Source organism: Andrena cerasifolii, chromosome 8, assembly GCF_050908995.1.
Source record: "Andrena cerasifolii isolate SP2316 chromosome 8, iyAndCera1_principal, whole genome shotgun sequence".
Lineage (NCBI taxonomy): Eukaryota > Metazoa > Arthropoda > Insecta > Hymenoptera > Andrenidae > Andrena > Andrena cerasifolii.
This window is the reverse complement of record NC_135125.1, coordinates 10,716,402-10,736,240: the sequence shown is the minus strand read 5'-3', so window position 1 is coordinate 10,736,240 and position 19,839 is coordinate 10,716,402. Positions and strand designations below refer to the sequence as shown.

Genomic DNA, 19,839 nt, shown 5'->3' with positions numbered 1-19,839 from the left:
CGCAGCAAAACGGAACGTGCAATTTTTTTTCTTTTTCACGCGGAGAACATTGTGCTACGTGGACCGGCGTTCCGATACGAATTCCGAGAAACGTCCTCGATTCGAGGTCGCTGAGAAGATCGACGCGAAACTAGTCCCATGGCGAAACCACTTTTACCAACGAAGCGCTTCGTCGAAATACGCGTTCGCCGCTATCGACCCTATCTTCGATATTATTCTTTGCGCGGAAGCATGCTCCAGAAAGGCATGTTCTGTCAGCCGGTTCATCTCGATGAACAGTAACTTTACGTCCGTCTTTCTCTCTTCTCCTTGGTACTTTTCGCGCTTTTGTTAACGGTGTTAGGCAGGTAAAGCCTTTTTAAAAAAAAAAGATGTGCACGTGACCAGGAACGATGTAATCGAGAGAGAGAGAGAACGGGAGAAAGAGAGAGAGACGCGTCACGAAACGTTGTCACTTGCAACGTGTCAGAAAGAGGAACAGAGAGCAGGACGAATAATCGTTTCAGCTTGTACCGCGATGCTCGAGCGCTAGGCATTGAAAGCTTCGTTTTCGCGTCCTCACATATCGTTTTCCTTATTTACCTTTTCTTTTTTTCTTTTTTTTTTTTTTGACTTTTCAGTTGTTTTGCTTCTCTAATTTTAAATTCCATAACAGCTAGTTGATACGCTAAATCGCGCGAAATTAGTATATATTAGATAGGAACATCGAAGAACAGTGACATATCTATCTAAAGAAATTATACGAGGTCCCGATCGGTCGCGCAAGGGTTCTCGCGCGGCGAAAATGTAAAAATTGTGCGAATAAAGAAACGGACCCGCGGCGAGAGTGGCCCGTTGCCGGCGCCGATCGGGCCTCCCGTGGAAAACAGACATCGACATTTTCAATCTGACGGTCTGCGACGATTTATCGCTATCGCGAAAAACAAAAACAATAATAACTCCTCGCCAGCGCCGCGGGGCCACGGCGAGGCGGAGATTTGCGTCGTCCGGTCGTTGCAACGATCGAACAACGAGAAACGTTCGTAGCGAGCGTGTTGTTCCATTTTTACCAAGAAACGATCACCGTTGAACGAACACGAGGAACGGGGACGATCGGACAGTCTTATTACATCACACATACACACGCAGAGAACACATAGTATTCCTTTCCTAATATATCGATTACTCCCGAGCACGCGATCGTGCTGCACCAAAACAACAATAATTTATGCTTAAAAAGACTTCACAAAAGACTTAGTCAAGAACTTTTAGCGGTAAAATTGTTCGCTAGGCATTTTCGGTAAGCTCGGTCGCGACGTTCCTCCGACTATTCTGTACCGACCTAATTAACAGCAGTTTATATTCATGACGGTAGAGATGAATGGACCCCTGAATCGCGTTAACGGATCTTCGAATGCGTCTGTTCCCCAAGTGTTGTCAGTTCTAGCGAGCAGAGCGTGAGCTCGTTGCCTAACGCTTTTCATTCAGATTGTGGCGACAAAAAAAAAAGAAAAAAAAAGGGTTTAAAATATTAATAATTTATATCGAGCGAGATATCTTACTTCCGTAAAATTGCTATTGTGTAAATGGACCGCGAGCGCGTACATGCGGTTGATCGCGGCGAAATGATTGTTCCTCGGACGCATGTTCATTCGATTATGCTTGGGTAAGAAAAAGGGAAGAGACATCACGGTGCATCCGATAGTGGTCGATCGCACGATGATCGATTAACGCGAGTTGGTTAGCTGCAAACGGCTCGTCGAACGTCGAGAACGGTAACTATGCGGCCAAGCTCGAGTTAGATTTCTTAGCCGGTTTTCTTAGACAGTTCGTATTACGCCAAAGGAGGCTGAAAAGTGTCCCCGAGCGTTCAAGATCGCCATTGTCCGCCCCTCTCGGTTTGCTCCGTGGATATAGTTGTTGCGGTCCGTTGCTTAGCGTGCATCCAGCGTCTTTCGCGAGTGAATAATAAATACTTTGTTACTTTGTAAAACTCGAAAACGCGGCTGCGGGAAGCTCGCGGGCCAGGAGATCGCGTTCGCACGATCCGATGGAACGCGGATGCGGAATGCGACTAAATACTTGGCGCATTCCCGTTCATCAACCTCTCTCGCCGCGAGCTCCGCCAGCCGTCGAGTTTCGAGCTTAGTCGAGATTAAATATTTTAACTTTGCTAGGGCGAAAGGCCGCTGAACACACGGGACATCCCTCGCCCATCGCGTATCAAGTTCCCGAAGCTGCGCTTCGCCTCTGTTCCGTTACGCTAATCGAACAATTATCACCCATTTATACTGTACGCCTATCGCTCAGCCACATTACGAACTCTTCACCGATACGATACACAGAGAAACACGTGACACAACGCGCCGAACGACGCCCCGGTAATTTGCCGGGTGTCGCTCGGCCGCGGAAAGACCAATAGCAACGTAAAAAAAAAGTTAACGAAACGAAAGTAATAACGAGCTTCTTAACCTAAGGCACCTTCCGAGCGCGTGAATCGAAGACCGCGAAGGGGTAGAAAAAAAAAGTGGAAAAAAAATTATGCAAAGGGTCCTCGACCACAAAATCAATCATCGGGCTATTCTTCCGGTGCCTAGAATAGCAAACTAACATATCAATTGTATAACCTCTCGTGATCTTACTGTGGAGTCGGCGGGGAGGCCCGCGTGATTCGATTTCGACCTCGACTCTCGTATTCCCCTGTCTGGAAATACGATTCGCGAGCTTTAAGTACGGCAGTCCGTAATAGATTCGTTATATCCGTGTCGCCAAAGTTCCACGAGACTCGCAACGTTCTCCCCGCCCTTCCTTTACCACTTGCTGTCCAGATTGCACTTCTCCACCGACGTTGCAGTGGATGAGGTGGTCGACTTGCGTTCCGCGCCCGGGGCCGCGCTGCCGCAGAATGGACTAGTTCGTTTGTTCATCTCTGCAAGGGGAACAGTAAGTGTGCCATAAGTGAGGGTAAAGTGGAGACGGTCGCGCGAACAGGGCGATAGTATTCGCTGCCAAGCGACAGCCGCGCGGCAACCTCTTACGTACCAGCGATTAACAGCATTATTTTGCGCCTCGCGCCCCAAGCGTTTATACCAATCTCGCAGAGATCCTTCTCCGTGAGCGAAGGAAACGTTGCCATGTCCACCTCGTGAGACGTGAACAGGCCTGGCGGATAGAAAAGGAGAAGCGGCGTGTAAAGCAAAGCGGAGAAAACCCAAGCAACGCTTAAGCAGAAGCGACGGTTCAGAAGCGCGCGACCTTAAAGCTCCTATCGCTTGCCGCAATTACGCGGAGCACAGAATCCCACTTACGTATGTACTTTTCCAATCCGACGCTGGTCAGCAGAGTGGTCAAGTCGTTGTGCCGATGGGACGTGATTTTATTGAGATGCGCCGTCGGCGTGTGTTCCATGTAGTTCGAGCTGATGCCGATCTGTCCAACGCGTTTGCCGGATCCGATTCCGAAGTCAATTTCCCCGCTGAACACCGGCGTCGTTGGCTCTTTCCACAGGTCAGACGGATGGGAGGCGGTCAGTTCCTACGGTCAAACACGAAAACGTTCATACTTTGTCTGCATCCGGCGGTAGGCTCGCGAATCACCCTTACCTTACTCAAGTCGGTCGTGCTTATGGGAGGGATGGACTGACTGAGTCCGTATCCGGACCAAGCGGAAGTGGGAACGCGATAATCGGCGGAGCTAGGTTTCGCGTGCATCGCCTTCGCTGCCAAGATTTTCTTCTGCTCGTAATCGAATGGGGCCAGGTTCTGTTGCACGGCCATCTCCAGTGACTTCTTCTCGCAGCCGGGTGCTCGTCGGTCGCGTACCGGAAGGTCTGACAGCATGCTGCATAAATCTACTGGATGAAACGCTTGTTACAGGTTTATCGAAATCGACAGCGATCCGGGTGGAAAGGTCCCAAGGCGAGCACTCACCTATATTAGGACTAGTCTCGGTAGGATTGACCGGTGATACGTTACGTGGACTGATAGCGGGACTAGATAGAGAACTGGAGACGCTGCTCAGCGACGAGTAAGCTGTAAAGATGTACGTGAGAAAAATGAAAATTTTGGCGCGTCCGATTCAAGAGACTACTGCAGGCTTTACATAGAGCCAGCGACGTACCGCTGCCTTCTTTGCTGTCCGCCAAGGAACCACCGTTCATCCCGTGAATACTGTGAAAGCTGGCAGGCACGTTGGAGTGAAGCTGCCCGATGCCGGCGTAGCCGTGATTCTGCAGTCCGTGGGCGTGAGGAGGCATGGCGTTGTTGTGCATCACGTGCTGCGTTGTCAGCAGATGATTAAGGTGCGGGTACGGGTAAGTGTGATGAAGCGGCAGCGGCGAAAACATGGACGGTATCGACGGTAAGCCCCAGTGAGGCGACAAGCCCATAGGATTTGGCGAGTGAGAGACAGGCGACACGCAGTACGGAGGATTCTGCGTGTTTACCGTTAACATACTCGACAGGTTGTCCGACAGACCGCTCACCAGATTGTTCAGACCTGCGTGTAGGATCGTAACGGTCAATTAGCAGCGACGAGTCTATTCGCCCGTAAATTCGCGGAGAACCGTACTCACCGGCGTTCATGCAGTTCCCCTGGAAAGTATTGCCGGCGTTCGGTACGTGGTACGTAGCCGGTATCTCGGCATGCACCCTGGGTTCGTCCAAGCCCAGAAGCTGCTTCCTCGCCTCGTAGATGTTGCTGGCGTTCCGCTCGATCCCCTTGATGATGACGGAGAGCGTGCTCTGCTTGGGCTTGTGCCTCAGGTTGATGAACACATCCAACGATTGCATCAGCTGGGAGATGTTCTCGGTGCTGACGGATGACATGGACTCCTCGGGGAGGTCGAACATCAGAACCAACGGTAAGGAACCCTGGACGCAGTAAAATTGCCCTCGGCTTTAGAAACGAGCGGAGCCTCTGGACGGTCGAGGGATCCGCGAAGCGGCGCGCAGCATCGTTATCGGCGCGCACGGGGTCGCGTGGTCGTGAGTGGACGGAAAGGGATCACTCGCCGGCCGAGTGGGAAAACTGAACGAGCAGATAAGGACCGGTCGCCGATAAGACAGCCGAATCGCGGCAACATGACCTACCACTAACTGTTGCCGGGCCATGTAGACGTTGTGGATGCCACCTGTGATGGTCACGTTGCTCTTCTTCAAGCTGGGAATGTTTGGATCCCCAGCGTCCGGGAACATGATTTGCGTGGCTGTGCGCTGCATGATCATCTTCAAGTTGCTGCTCTGCTTGCCCAGCACGATACTGTGGTGTTGCGGTGAAATCTCCATCGACATTTGTACTTGTATCTGACTCTGCCGAGGCGGGGGGGGCGGAAACTCGATTAGAGCGACTCGTCGGCGACGGAGCGCGGTGGTGTCCCATTCCCTCGACCATACTCACAGCTAAGTTTTGGCACATGTAGTGAATCAGCAGCACGGTCGCCTCCTTCACCTGGGTCACCTCCCATTCGCAGCCCTTCACCACCACCAGCGTGGCGTGCAACTTCGGCCTGGTGCGAAACATCACTTGGACGTTGTACTTCTCCTGGATCTTCACCACGTACGGCGAGTTGGAGTCCGGCATGGTCTGCGACAGACCCATGATCGGTAGCTCGAACGAGAAGATCAGAGGCGTGAGGTTCTGCAAAGGTAAAGGGGGCAAATTGGTCGTCGGGACGGTCTGCGTTTGGTCGTTAGACCCGCTCGGTAGAGAAACAGCTTCGGAACAGTCCAGCCTTACCCTGACTCGAGCGCGGGCCCTCTCCACGCCCTCCATCTCCCCGGCAATCGAGACTTGATTGCTCTTCTCCTGGTGATTGCTACGGTTACTGTCCGGAAAATGAATGTGACAGCCGGTTTCCTCCATCACCCGCTTAATCGTCAGGCCGCCCTTCCCGATGATGTGCGAATGGTCGGTGTAACTAACGTCCAGCTTCATAGTCACCCTGTTGCTTTGCTGCAATCGAAATCCGAGGCTGGGTCTCTCCGCGCTTTCGTCCGGCGTTCCACCGTCCTAAGGCCTCGCGCGTCGGCGATAGCAACGGCGGAAAACAGACTCCGACAAACACCCGGCGAGGCAGCGTTAACGCTGGACGGGAAAAATACGAGCGAGGTCCTGGACGTTGGAACCGGGGGGCCCTGCGGTCGGGCGGCGTATTAACTCGCCAGCCACTCCAGTTCAACGTGCAACGGTTGAAACGTGGAATCGACTTCTCCGGCGTTATGTAAAAGCCGCGCGATAACAACGCGGCGCGGGGACCAGTGGCGCGGTAACGGTGCCGGGAATGCAACGCGCCAGTTATTTTACGGCGTCTCCGATCGAACCTGTTATACCAACAAGTTGGAGAAAAGTGAACGCACCGGGGCGAATTCTGGTAGGTAGGTGCGCGTTTTATCCGATCGGCCTGGCGCGGCCGACAGGTGAGTAATGGCGATTTAGCGAGCAACGTCGGGTGACACAAGCTGGGTGCAATCGAGCAGGCGTCTCTCATCTTCTTCCTCGTGCATCGGCTCGTTAAACTTCTATGCGCCTGCCCCCGCGGACGCGATGCTTCTACTCGCGCGTCGTTCGTTCTGCAGACGGTTCGCTTGCGCGCGGATCGGACGTAATATGTAATTCCGATGGGCGAAACGATAGAACGGTGGGCCGAGACGAAGAGGAACGCTCGGAGATAACGGTACGCCCGGAGGAAATACACAAGCCGTTTCCAGCCGGTTGGTTAACGCGAGGCAGGTTCGTCGCGGTGCAGGACGTCTCGCTTTCTCGGCTGGGAATTCGCGATACACCGTCCGCGTATAAATAGAACGTCTTCTTCCTACGTGCTGTCGCTGGGCCCCTTATCCCCCTGTTTCCTCCTTTTTCCCTCTTGGAGCCAGTCTTAGAGGCCGAGTGGCGGTCACGCGACCGCCAATTAAAAAGGAAACCGCGAGATCCTATCAGAAAAGGAGGAATTAGGATGCTCGCCTGCCAAGGATGCCGGTCGGCGGTCGAACCGGGCGAAAGTCTCGCGACTTGACCTGAAACGAGACGCGCGGTGCGTAGCTCGGCGTGCGAGTCGAAAAAGGACGAATAGGAGAAGTGGAGGAGACTGGAGGACGCGTCGCGCGCGGACACCGTTGGAAATTTACCTCGCGTTGCTCGCAGCGAACAGAAAAAAAAAACGAATTTATCGCGATATCGATCGCTGCGACAGATTGCTACAAAAGTGCCGATACACGCATCGGGCAGGTTTCTTTATCGTCCGATGGATTATCTACGATAACGGCGGAGAAATGTTTGCACGACGCGGGCGCGCGGGGCCGATCAATTTGGGGCGCTGAAAGTCAAAAGCTGATCGGCGGAGGTCATCGCTAATCTGGTTGCTCGGCTGCTCGCGAGTGATGTAACGTTTCGGTAAAAACCGGGGATTCGCCCGTGACACCAGATCGCGGCTCTTATCTCGCTCGAAGATTTCCGACGGGCGAAACCGGCGTGTAACAAGCGCCGCCGAGGTTTGCTTGCTCCGTGGCCGATCGATAATCCGAGCGAGACGAGAACGGGACGAGAGGAGGCATGTTTAAAATAAACGCTTACCCTGGTGTCCAAAATTTCCATTATCTTCTCCTTAGCCGCTCGCACGTCATCGGGTCGACCCGCGACCTTTATATGCGGATCTGTAACAGAGCGTCGGGAGAAATTATGCAACACCGTGTCAATATGTTGTTATTCGCGGTAGTGGCTGCCGATGGAACAAGCCCGCGTACGAGCGCGCACCAGCGAAACGGCGCGGCGCGGCATTTAATATTCACGGAGCGCGGCCAGTCGAAGCGGAGCGTCTTTTCTTCCTGGATACGAAACGCTCCAAAGTCGAGGACGATGACGTGTCCTCGCGGCAACGTGACCACCGTCGGTTGTCGATGAATCGATCGGGGGAGCCGCGAGGGAAACCTTGGCCGCGCAAAGAGGTAAACGATCCTCTCGGCCGAACGGTTTCAATGAAACGCTAGATCCAGTCTCGCTTCGGAAAATGGAGACGCGGGAAATGAAAAGCTCGACGAGGTGCGCCCCGGGCGGTACCGCATGCGTTTAAAAAAAAAAAAAACCAGGAAGTCAGGCTTGGACGAGTGGAAGAGATTTCGTAACTGGCCTCGTCGAGGGAAAGCCGAGGAAACCTGCTGCCCGTCCAGAAAATTTGCCTCTCCTTAATCGCGATACCTACGTAGGTATTTTCGCCGGATCGTTGCCCTGTTCCGCGAATCGAGCCGACGCGGGGCGACGCGCCGAGGCACGCCTTCCGTAAGCGAAAATATCACGGGCGGATTCTGTAAAGGGAATGTTTCCCGAGGATCAATACTCGTGGGTCCGTCTAAAAATAACGAAGAAAGAGAGGAAAAACGGCGCCGGTTGCTAAGAGGAGGGAAAACTCGGCCCGAATCGAAACAATGACCCAGAAATAGATTGCGCACGGCCTTACCGAATCACCGTTGCTCGCTCGTTTAATCGCTCCGGCGAGATAACGACGCTCGATCGCGGTCGATGAGTTACCGTTTAAAGTTTATACCGAACGGCCAACCTAGACGATGCACGGCGCGACGATCCAGACTATGTGCCGATCATTTTGGCCAGTGTATTTCCACGTGTTACGCAATCGCTACGAATCCTTGCTTTCCGCTCTATCCTCCTAAGCGGAAAACTTCTCTGCATACGGTCTTGGATAAATCGTTATTCTCCGGAGAGCGCGTTTATGCTTAAATTGGATCGCAGATGCTCCACGAAAAGCAACCTCATCGATCGTCCCTGCAGTCTTACCAACCCTACGGACTTTTTCATAGATCCACGGATTTTTTACTTTATCTACGGATCTACGGATTGTAAACTGAAATCTAAGGATTTTTTACCTTAAATTATTTGATACTATTGACTTGTATAATTTTAAAAATACAGTCTGGGGTAGGTCTGGGATTTTTTACCTTAACTTATTTAATACTATTGATTTGTATAATTTTAAAAATACAGTCTGGGGTAGGTCTGGGATTTTTTACCTTAAATTATTTAGTACTATTGATTTGTATAATTTTAAAACTAAGGTAATTCGAAATTGATAAAACAAAAGATTCTGATTCGAATTAAATAAGTCGTTTACTGTTTAATTTGACCCACTGATTTTACAATCCAAATTTATTTAGCCGATTTACTGCGGGTCGCTAAATTCCACTACAAGAGCTTTTCATTACACTTAATCGCTGGAATTTAAGCTATAATTTTTTAGTTTTACTACTCTGCATTTTAAAGGAGTACAATAGGAATTAGCAAAGTTGATTTCAGAATCTTTGCACGTGAACTTTTTTAATTCCTTTTCGTGAATTTACGTCGGGACGAAAGTCCTTGGCGAGAACGACTTTCGGGGAAACATTATTTCTGGGAAAAGCTCTTGTACCGAAGTGGAATTAGTAAAAGTCGATTTCACAACTTTTGCACGTGAACTTTTTTCGTAATTTCTGAATTTTTGATGTGACAATAATTTTTTTTTGAGGATGTTAGGAGAGGGTCGAAATATAAGATCTCTAGAAAGAATTTAGGAAAGAACGGTTTCCATGATCAAGGGAATTAGCTTCTTTCATACGTAGAATAATTAACACTTACGAAGAAATTCCATAGATCAACGGATTTCTCAAAGGGGGATCTACGGAATTCTACGGAATGTTGAACTTTTCTCTACGGATTTTCAAAAATCTGAATCGGCAACACTACCGTCCCTGTATCTTACAGTCTCTGCCGAATTGCCTGGCCTGTAGATCCTTCTAGATCCCCCGAGACCTCGCGAAACCGTGACTCGTTCGCGCGGCGAGATAACGGCGACTATTTTCGAAAAGAAAGTTGGACGAGCGTTAAAATTATTCTGTGTTATTCCTGGTGATTAATACCGTTTCGCGTTACCCGAGTTATCGCGACGCCCAACGTATCGGTCCCTCTATGCAAGCGGCGATAAAGCCCGCGGCGCGTATCGCAGAGCTGGCTTTCGTAACGACGGAATTTCGCCAAGCCTTCCCTCAGCTTTCGGCCGAAGTGACGCCGAGTGGAATCGAATTGGGCTCGATCCGCTTCGTCACGCCGAAGCTCGGCGGAGCGGCAGTTCGCGATCCAGGAGCGGCACCGTCGATAAAAATTAGAATCGAGCGGCGATCAAAGTTCGCATTTACGCCTCCGCCTCTGCCCTAATTTCCCGAGGCGAGGACCCTGTCCAGCGGTTAACTTAATACGTACAATCGCGTGTCACTTGGCTGCGGTTGCCGAGGCAGGGACTCGGGGGGCTAGCGGGGAGGCGAAGAAAGCGAAAGTAAGAGGCTCGTTTCGGTGGAAAAGGGTTGAACCGTGACGACCACGCGTGCCCAGCCTCGATTCCGTTCCTATTCCTAATTCCTGCGCTCCCCGAGGATAAGGGTGATCGCTGGCACGCGTTCAGGGACCAGTCCCGTCCGCTGATCGCGACACGGTGAGCCGAAAGAGCTGTTCGTAAAAACTGCTTGCATAATTCCACGATGGGCGAGAGAAGATACGGATACGGTTGACCTCGCGCTCGACCTTTTAAGGAGTCGAAAGTAGAATAACTCTATCGTGGAGCGTCGCGGCTCGATCAAACTGGGACGACCTTGCCGGCGAAAATTATCGGCTCGCTCGGTGTACTAATAGTGCTCGCGGAGATAGCGACTCGCTGGAATAACAACAACAGCAACAACGATATCGCGAGCCTGAGGAGACGGGCGCGGGAAACGGCACCGTGTTTTTCCAATCGGAAGGAGCCGCCGCGGAGCTCCTCGCGTGGGAGGAAGCGCGGCTTGCAACGGGAAATGAAAATCGGTAGGGCGCAGGGCACTCGGGGACCTATTTATACCGGATTACGCGGGTTGTCACGCACAATCGGCCGGTCGAGTGGGTGAGGGCACGGAGGAGGAGAAACGCAACAGCTGTTCGGGTCACGAGGAAGGGATGAATCACCGAAAAGTTTCCATGGCAAGCGACAGCCGAGCGGCGCGGCGCGGTGCTGGCGAGCCGGGGGAAAAGGCCGGACTGCGACGGAAGGTTTCCGCGCGGCTCGATTTTGCCGCGACGCGGAGAACGATACGGGAACGATAGGAGAAACGATACGAGCAGTTGCCAGGGCCGCGATGGCGGCGGACGTTGCCCGTTTCCACGGGCAGAGCCTGCACGCTCCGGCGTTTTACTTCGCCGAAGCGACACGCGCTGCTGCGCCAGGGCAAGCATGCGAGTCGTTTCGTAATCACTTTCGATTAATGGGTGCGCTCTAATTAATCCCGCGTTCGGCAAAGGCAGCGTCGGTGCGCGTAACGCGGGCTTGCCACGGCCAGTTGGACACGCGAAATCGCGGATTCGGCCGCGCGGAAACCGAGCCCCGACAGCCCCGGCCCTCTGAGCAAGGCTCGCGGAAGGTGGCAACGGCAGGCTCGTCGATGCAGAAGCGCGAGAGTCCGGCGATGCCGTGGCCAGAGGAAGGCGAGCGCGGCGCTAGAATTCGCGTATACGAGGCCGTAAATAGCCGTCGTAAGAAAATACGCGATACCAGCGTCAGCTGGCGCGCCAAGGCGACGTAACCCAGGGTTGACGTAATCGGCTGCCGTGTGTATGTAACGAGGTTCGGTCGATAAACGATAAACACACTGCGCGATGTACTCGGATAGAATGTTGAAGCGGACTATTCCCCCAAGGTCGAGCAAGTCGACGAACCTTGACGCGCCCATGACGCGTCATCGGTTCCTGTACCGTTTCCGGGTGGACGCGCCGCGCCGCGCGCGATTCTTCGAGGCTTTCCCAGCGCGACAACGCTGCCCGACATCTCCGACGATCGAGCGGAGCACGGGCTCTCACCTTTCGACCTATGGATCTCGCGAGCCCGCCGCGCCGCGCCGGCCGGGCGAACGTGCAGCCAGCAACGTAGGCGCTTACCTTTCTTCGACTTTGCTCCAATCTTCAGTCGGGACGGCCACGTAACGAAGGTGTTTGTTTCCTCCATAACCTGCAACAAGAGAACCAACCTGGTTAATCGCGATGCAATTCCGTTCCGGTAACTCTCAACAACTGCCGAGGACGATCGCGCTGCCGCGGACTTTGTCCAAGGGAACCTCGCGTATCTTTCCGCCTCGGACGGATTAGTCGCTCGGTGCATTCGTCGCGCGATCATCCGCAGATGTTACGCGCGGCGGAACGCTGGGCATTACCACGGTCATCGTTGTCGACTGGCGTATCCGCGGACCGACCCCCGATCGCTCGAGCTCGCCGAATTCGGGAAAGGGATCAGCAGAGGCGAGTGATCGTTTCGGTAGCTTTCCGGTGGTCGCTGTTCGAGTGGATCCTCGGTACTAGAGCAGCGACATGCTCGCTGCGACCAGGAAGTGCGCGGACCAGGCTAGGAAGAATCTCGAACGAGAGGAGAGACAGCTCCGGGTGATTTACTTTCACTGGCGCGACTATCGAGACCCGCGGGACATCCCGACGCGAGCGTTATCCGCTCACTGCATCGCGAATCGACGACACGCGCGTTCCACTGATCCGGCGATCCACGATCCACGGTCTCAGCTGCTAGTTTTTGCCAGGAAATTTATCCAGAATCCTTTCGAAGGTTTCCTTTCACTCGAAACACTGCCGGTCGTGATTGGAAGCGGACTCGGGTGGAGTGGAGTCGAATCGAATCGTAACCGGGCTGTGGAACGGTCACCGGCTCGCCGAGCGAACTGTTCGCGCACACCTCTCGCACCTTTCGCTCGTATTTCCGTCGGCGTTACCGCGCGGACACGGCTGCTAGATTTCGCGGACGGCACGATCCGCAGCGCGCTACACCGTGGCGATCTCTCGGAAGGTACTCGATCCTCGAACGACACCACGTCGTCTCTCGTTTTTACCGCGTCGGGATCGCTGGCACGACTGACTGACTAACAGCAGATAATGTAACGGGACGACTCGGTGAACCGCCTCCCACTCGCTGCCGTCACGACTCTATCCGTCCCCGTCCCACCGCTTCCTCCCTCCAGAAATCTACCCGGCCGAGGACGAGGAACAGCCGACCGCGCACCGATGAATAACCCGCCGACGATAGACTTCGCCGACGCGACGCGACGAGACACCGATTCCACCATTTAAAGATCCAGCACCCAGCCGAGCCGGACAGGAACAGGTAGTTCCTTCGTTTGCGCTTCGCCAACGCACGAGCCAGCTGCGGATCACCCTGCGCTCCCTTTCGGACAGGTGCAACCTGCCATTGTCCTGATTTACTCGAACCGATCGAGACATAGACATTTCTCTTGGAAGGTGTCGCGCGGACGTGGACGTTCGATTCGGTCGTGGCACCAATCGAGCGGCTACGAATCCAGTTAACAAAAGAGAGGCATACCAACCACCCCCGATGCATCTACAACCTCCGATGCGACGAGTACCACGGACAATTTCACGGTCTACCTGGGGCCGCGCGGACTGCATTTTGCGAGTAGGTACAGCCATAAACGGTCGCAGGACAAGCCGATTTGCTTAGGTAAATCCAGATATTCGAGCAAGCACAGCGCTTCAGGATCGTCCCACTGTTATTCCCACTGGGTATTCTATAGCCCGGCGAGGTTGCTTTACCTTGCGATGTCCACGGAGGTGGGACGCGGCGGGGGACGCCGCACAGTGGTACCTAATGACATTTTTCGTTCAAATCACCACACAGGTAGTAATTTTTCAGATATCTTGACAATTTTTTTTTAAATTCTTCGCAATTATATTCTTTATCGATCTGTACGGCCGAAATTTTGAATTTCGGTGCTGATTTTTTTATATTTAGCGAATTATACGGCACTTTTTGAAGATCAGTAGGGTGGATGCACCATTTGTGGCCACTTCTTAAAGAATATAATATTTATCCGTGTAAGCAGTAAATGTAACCTTATATTTCTGGCGGTATACTAAACAAAATATTTATGACGTGAAACTCTCCACGAAATAATGATTTGCAAGCAGTTTAAAAATAAAATCATTATACACATGGCCAAAAACAGTGCAATGGTCACAAACGGTACACCTACCCTATCTGTGGGCTGTTTTGACCGCCTGTTCCGAATTTAGAGTCAGATTTTCGAAATTGGAGGTGGTGAATCCAATATGTTGAAGCGAAATTTCGGAAAATAGGCTTATTCGGAAGAAACATATTGCGTCTAGATTTTCGGGGACGCTGATTACGAATATAGGGTAATTATTACAAAGATCAAATTTTTTATTTGTACCACAAACCTAATACTGTAGATCAAACTGTAAAATTTAAAATGGCAGATGGACATTCGCATTTTGACAAATTTTTACGCATCTCATAAATGTGTACGTGATTTTGCATATGTAAGCCTACTCGTCAGTGTTCATACGTGTTCTTATAGTTGACTTGTCGGATTCAATATTGATGAGTAAGATTTTTAACGTCTGATATTTTTAGAAGGCCTGATTCACTTAACGTTTTATCCCAGTTGCCTTTAGAAATCCGACTTTATTATGTGCAATCTTTTTTGAGGAGCAGGACTTGTGCTTCTGGAAGCAAATCTCCGATTCTTTGTTTATGTACGTGTTTAAAAATATCAAACATTAAAAATCCTGCTCATCAATATTGAGTCAGAAAAGTCAACTACATTCGGCATACTGGATTCACCACCTTCAATTTCGAAAATCTGACTTTAAATTCGGAACAGACAACTAAAAAAGCTCACAGATACTAATCTACCAAAAGTGCCGTATAATTCGTTAAATACAAAAAAATCAGCAACGAAATTCAAAATTTCGGCCGGACAGATCGATGGAAAATTGAATTGCGAAGAATTTAAAAAAGAAATCGTCAAATTTTCTGGAAAATTACTACCTGTAGGGTGATTTGAACAAAAAACGTCATTACGTGCCACTGTGCGCCGCAGAGCGGCAAAGTTGGTAGAAAGCGAAAATTAATATCAATAGAAATCACTGCAGAAGTAAAACCTTTAGAAGAACCGGTGAAAAAGTAGGTAAGGCTTCGGTTACTCGACAAATACCTATAAAAAAAAATTCACTCACTGTCAAAAACGATATTTCGGAACACTTATTCATAATTAAATACAAAGGGTGGCAATCACTGTTGCCCGGAGCAGTTAAAGAGCAAGATCGGGCCCTGCCGAAAGAATCGCCTTGAACCTCGAGGGCGCAGTATGGAAGCGGAATGACGAGTAGAGCACGCTTTTCCTGTATCGGAAAGCGCCTAGGTTTTCGAGTAGGTAAACGAAGGAACCAGGTATGCGTCGGACCGCGGATCCTTGAACGAGAACGGCTCTCCTAGGATTATCCTTCGGCGAGGGCCCCTGCCGTTGCGAGCGGAGGCAGGAAAACGATCGATTCCGTGAAAGTTTGCGGTCGAGTACGCGGAAACGATCCCGGCTTCGAGGCTTCCGATCGCTCCGACCAGAAAGTCCCAGCGGCGAAGCGCTCGATCGGCTCGCCGAAGATTCGGAAAAGTTGGCAGGCGACTGCAGCGGGGATAAATCGAGCTCGAGGTCCAGTGACTCTCGCTAAAATTACGTATCGCGTGTAACACGGTATTTCGGGAAGACCGTGCCTCGTGCTCGCGCGCGTCCCTCCTTCCCGAATAATCCTGCGACGTTCGAACATGAAAATATTCAACGGGAGGAGAAGCCAGGCGGTTTCGGGGGAACGAGCGTGGTGGCCGAGAGGCTCGAAGCAAAGTTCGCCGTCGGCTGGTGCGCACTCGCGCGAACAGCTGCCGCTTATCGCCGGTTCGCGTAAACAGACGCGAGAAATCGCGAGCGCCGCGGCTCGCGTTTAAATCGCGGGTCCGATTCGAGTCACGAGAGTTCTCCTCTTCTCCCCCTCCCGCGGGACTCTTTTAATCAAGAATGCAACGAAAACAGTCGCCCGACGAAGCTATCTCGCGCGAGCCGCCGTCGTCTCCTCGGGAATTTCACTTTTGGGAGGAAGATGCACTCGGAAGAGCGAGCGGGGGACGGCGGTGAGCGTGGATCCCGGGAAGCAATAGGACCGGAGGGGCCGTTATTCGCCGAGCGACAACGCGTCTTGCGCGAAACATTTAGCGCGCGAGTCGGATAGACGCGGCCGGCGCGGAGGGTGGGATCGTGTACGTAGCACGTAGCGCAAAGTCGCGGAGTAAAGCCAGTCTATAAATAATCGAGCGGTGTATTTCCAGGCCCCCTTTTACGCAACGTGTCAACGATAAGGATAAGCGCGAGCGTTGCCTTCGAGCCCGTTCGCCAACCGTTCGTTGCATTCGCCTGCCCGCTCTACCGCGGGCGCATAAGTGGTACGAGTGCTCGCGCTCCCGTCCCCTGGCTCCCTATCGCGTTTTCCACCAATTCCCCTGTCGGCTGCAGATCGTTTTTCCTCTCCCGTGAACCGTGACCCGGCGAATGGAAAGGGCGCGCGCGCGGCGGCAGCCTCGATGCATCGCGAAAAGAATCGGTGCCTCGGTGGGACGAATTATCGGGCGTCCGGGGGGGAAACTGTATACAAAAATAGCCGCCTTCGGCTTCGTATAATCGCAAGGTCGAAAGCGCGACGTGTCCCGCGAGCGTGAACGATTTCTCGGACACCGTCGCGGCGGATTGACAACGCTCGCGCTTTCCTTTCGGCAACGCAACGAACCCGTCGAGAGCGCGGCGCCAGCGATTTCGAGGAAGGATCGATTTACAGCGGGTAACGTCCACGCGGAACCGCGGACGCGGCCGCGATCGTTAACCCCGGGCCTCGCGAATTTTCCTCGCCGCTCTTTCGGGCAACCTGTCGCCAGCGGATATTCTCAGCGAGCGGAGGGCGAACTTGATTGTCGACCTATTAGAGAGAGCGTCGAGGAGGACGATGACACGCTACTTACGTTATGAAAAAACGCGTCCGCTGGCTTGGGCACGTCATTATCACCTGTAAACAAAGAAAAGTGTACGGTTAGGGTACAACGAACTCTCGTCCTTTTTTTCTCTACCTTTTTCGATACATTCCTTTGTCGGAGGATCGTACGCAAGGACGGGCGACCGCTCCTAACACGCGATATTAATTAACAGAGAAATTGGCGGGTGGATTGGAGCGGAGAAACTACCGGGTGTAAGTACCGAGGACTTGGAGCACAAATACTGTATGTCCGCTTTTAGCGTATTCGAGAAACACTTAGATCCAGGGGTACGCAGTGAAGAAAAATAGTAGTTTTCAGAAATTTACGAGGTAGATACAAATGTGACTTTTATACAGCAGACAGAAACAGTTGAGAAAATAAATATCTGTTGCATGTAAGAGGTCGAAAAAGGTGGACATACAATATTCGAGGCATTGAGAACAAAGACGAGCTAACCCACATTTCTCTCGCGAAATTGAGTTAGTAGCAATAACGTATTCCAATAGGCTCTGCTTATCACATGAAATAGGAAACTTCATTTTTTTTCAATGTGCGTTAGACCGTTTTTGCTCTTATGCCTGATTTGTGCACTAAGCCATCGTATAACTAAGTATCCACGAGGTAGGACGCCAAAGTTGAAAAGAAAGTATGTGTGTATTAAGCCGGGAATTCACTAAGCTAAGCTAATTGTAAGCTAAGCTAAGCTGTGCTATGCGATGCTGTGTTTTAACGTAGCTTTCGGTGGAAACGGTTCCATAATGAAGCTAATTGTTTTAAAACGTAGCAACGCATAGCACAGCCTAGCTTCCCGGTGGATTCCCAGCTTTAAGCTGCGCAATGCTCTGCCACGCTACGTTTAAAACAAATCAGCTTCGACACATTCTTATAGAACCGTTTCCACCGAAAGCTACGTTAAAACATAGCCACGCATAGCTTAGCTTCTCGGTGGATTCGCGGCTTTAAACTATCGTTGTAGGCTTGCAATTACACACGGCTACCGGATAAGTTTCGCCGATGCAATCTCGACAACAGCAGAGGTGTTGATCGTTTGGACTTTTGAACGTTCTCCCGATCCACCGTATAGATACATAGGATCCTCGCGATCTAAATCCGAGCGTAAATACGTCGAGCCGAGCCTCGATGAAAATAAACGGGCACGATCGGTGCGGCCGATTGTGTTCTCCTTAATTAGGGGCAACGCACAGTTTGACAGACCCTGTGATTCCGTTTACAAACAGATAATCTATTTAAATCGTAGGGGGACGCGATGGCCGAGCATCATATCAAACACCCAGCGGCTACAGGCCCGCGCGAAGTAGCAAGGTCGAATATCGGAGGAGGAATGTTCCCGAATCGAGTTCTGTTTATCAAGCGAGGACTCACCTAGCAGCATCTGCTCCAGCTTTCGCCGATCCACGCGAAATCTCTCCTGGTGTATGTCGTCCGGATTGCCGATGCCCAGCACTGCCGCGATGTCCCGCAGCTCCTCGCGGCTCTCGAAGCCCGATTTACCGGAGACGCTGGTGCCCACGGTGCCCTCGGACGTCTCGGACATCGTCTCCGTCGCTCTCCTCTCGTTTTGTATCACCTCGTCGGGTCTCATCTCGTCCGAATTCTCTGGCAGTCACTATCCACCGGTGCCACGCGAATCTCTGCGGAATATAGAAACGGGACGTCGTGGTTATCGGGGCTCGAAAGGATTCAAAGAACGTGGGCGCGCTCGAAAGGGCGACCGGGGCGAGGGGGCGAGGAGGAGATCGGGATTCGAACGATCCGGCGCATGTTCGACGCATCGCGGCCGCGCTTACGGTGTAGAAAGTCGCCGGGGGGGGTTGTCGAAGGGGTGCGAAAAGATTATGGTTCGTACGAGCGTGGTGTACACTGCGGCTGGTTGCAGCTTCTCCCTCCCTTCTGTACGATCTCTCCGTCTGCAGTTCTGTCAGAATCGGTGCGTCCTGTCGGTCGGTGTTCGGGTTCGGTGCGAGTTGCCGCAACGCACAGGAGCGGCGACTAGACGGGACACGTACGATCGTTCTCGGCAGCGTGCGCGCAAACAGAAAGGGGGATGCCGGTGAGCGTAGCGCCACTGCCGATTTCTTGGAATCCCAGCCGGATTTCGGAGAAGCGGCCCGCGGGGCCGACCAATCGGGGCCCTCGCTCGCTCCGCGACGATTCACTCGACGCGGTTTTTCTTACCTCCTCGACGCGCCAGCGAGACCGCGTCTGTCCTCTGCTCTCCCCCTCGTCGGCCTTCTCCTCCTCGTCAGGCACCTAGGCCAACACCTCTGCGCGAGCAGCGAGCACGGGCAAAAAATTGTTTTCGCCAACGCGTCGCAAGCGGCGCGTGTACGTGGCCCGTCCTGTGTCGACCACCTTGCCGAGCCAACCGTGCATTCGCCTCTATCCGATCAACGCTTTTCATCCGATTTTCAAATCCTCCTCTAGACCCAACCCCCTCGCAACCCCTGCAGCGCCGATGCGCGCTTCCGTGCGCCAGCGCAACAGCCGAGGTCGGTTAGCACTCCGCTACGATCGCGCCCATCCTCCTGGAGCCTTCGGAATCGCGAAACAGCCGAGCGGCATTGAATCCGACGAATCGTGCTCGACCTTGATCGGGAAGCAGGGACGTTATACAGCGTGACGAGGCATTACCGAGCAGCTCGAACGAGACGGTCGAAGGGCGACTCTGGGCGCGGACACGCGGGATCTAGAGATGGACAAATAACAGCGGAGCGGGAACGCCTGTACGAACCTTGGCGAGCGTTAAGGTCCCGCGGCGGAGTCCCGCCCGAACGTCGGCGGCGAGTGCTCGGGGAGATCGACGCGATGGAAGCTTTACGACGATAACAAAGAGCGAAACGACAGACGACGACGAGGTGAACAACGAGGAAGCGACGCGCTCTTTCGCTGGCTGCTTCCGGCAACTGTTACCTCGACACCGTCCCGAGACACTGCAACGAGCTCCGGGG

The 19,839-nt window shown here is 52.6% G+C and overlaps 1 protein-coding gene across 1 annotated transcript; it reads right to left on the bottom strand.

Annotated features, from left to right (window-relative positions):
* Nucleotides 1-976: 976 nt before the first annotated feature.
* Bicc (protein bicaudal C) lies at nt 977-19,156 on the bottom strand. The gene is made up of 15 exons (XM_076817782.1): nt 18,738-19,156; nt 18,254-18,522; nt 16,859-16,902; nt 11,917-11,986; nt 7,549-7,628; nt 5,716-5,931; nt 5,377-5,616; nt 5,070-5,288; nt 4,544-4,850; nt 4,099-4,476; nt 3,909-4,010; nt 3,582-3,829; nt 3,288-3,513; nt 3,022-3,141; nt 977-2,908 (listed from the first exon to the last, which is right to left on the bottom strand). The coding sequence occupies exons 2-15, from the start codon at nt 18,471-18,473 to the stop codon at nt 2,790-2,792; spliced, it is 2,589 nt and encodes an 862-aa protein (XP_076673897.1). The 5' UTR covers nt 18,474-18,522; nt 18,738-19,156; the 3' UTR covers nt 977-2,789.
* Nucleotides 19,157-19,839: the final 683 nt, after the last annotated feature.

Coding starts and splice junctions, on each gene's coding strand:
- Bicc (XM_076817782.1), bottom strand. CDS start 18,473: ATGAGACCCGACGAGGTGATACAAAACGAGAGGAGAGCGACGGAGACG. Junction 16,903..18,253: donor GCTGGAGCAGATGCTGCTAG/GTGAGTCCTCGC, acceptor CTTTGTTTACAG/GTGATAATGACGTGCCCAAG. Junction 3,830..3,908: donor CGAGACTAGTCCTAATATAG/GTGAGTGCTCGC, acceptor TTCATCCAGTAG/ATTTATGCAGCATGCTGTCA.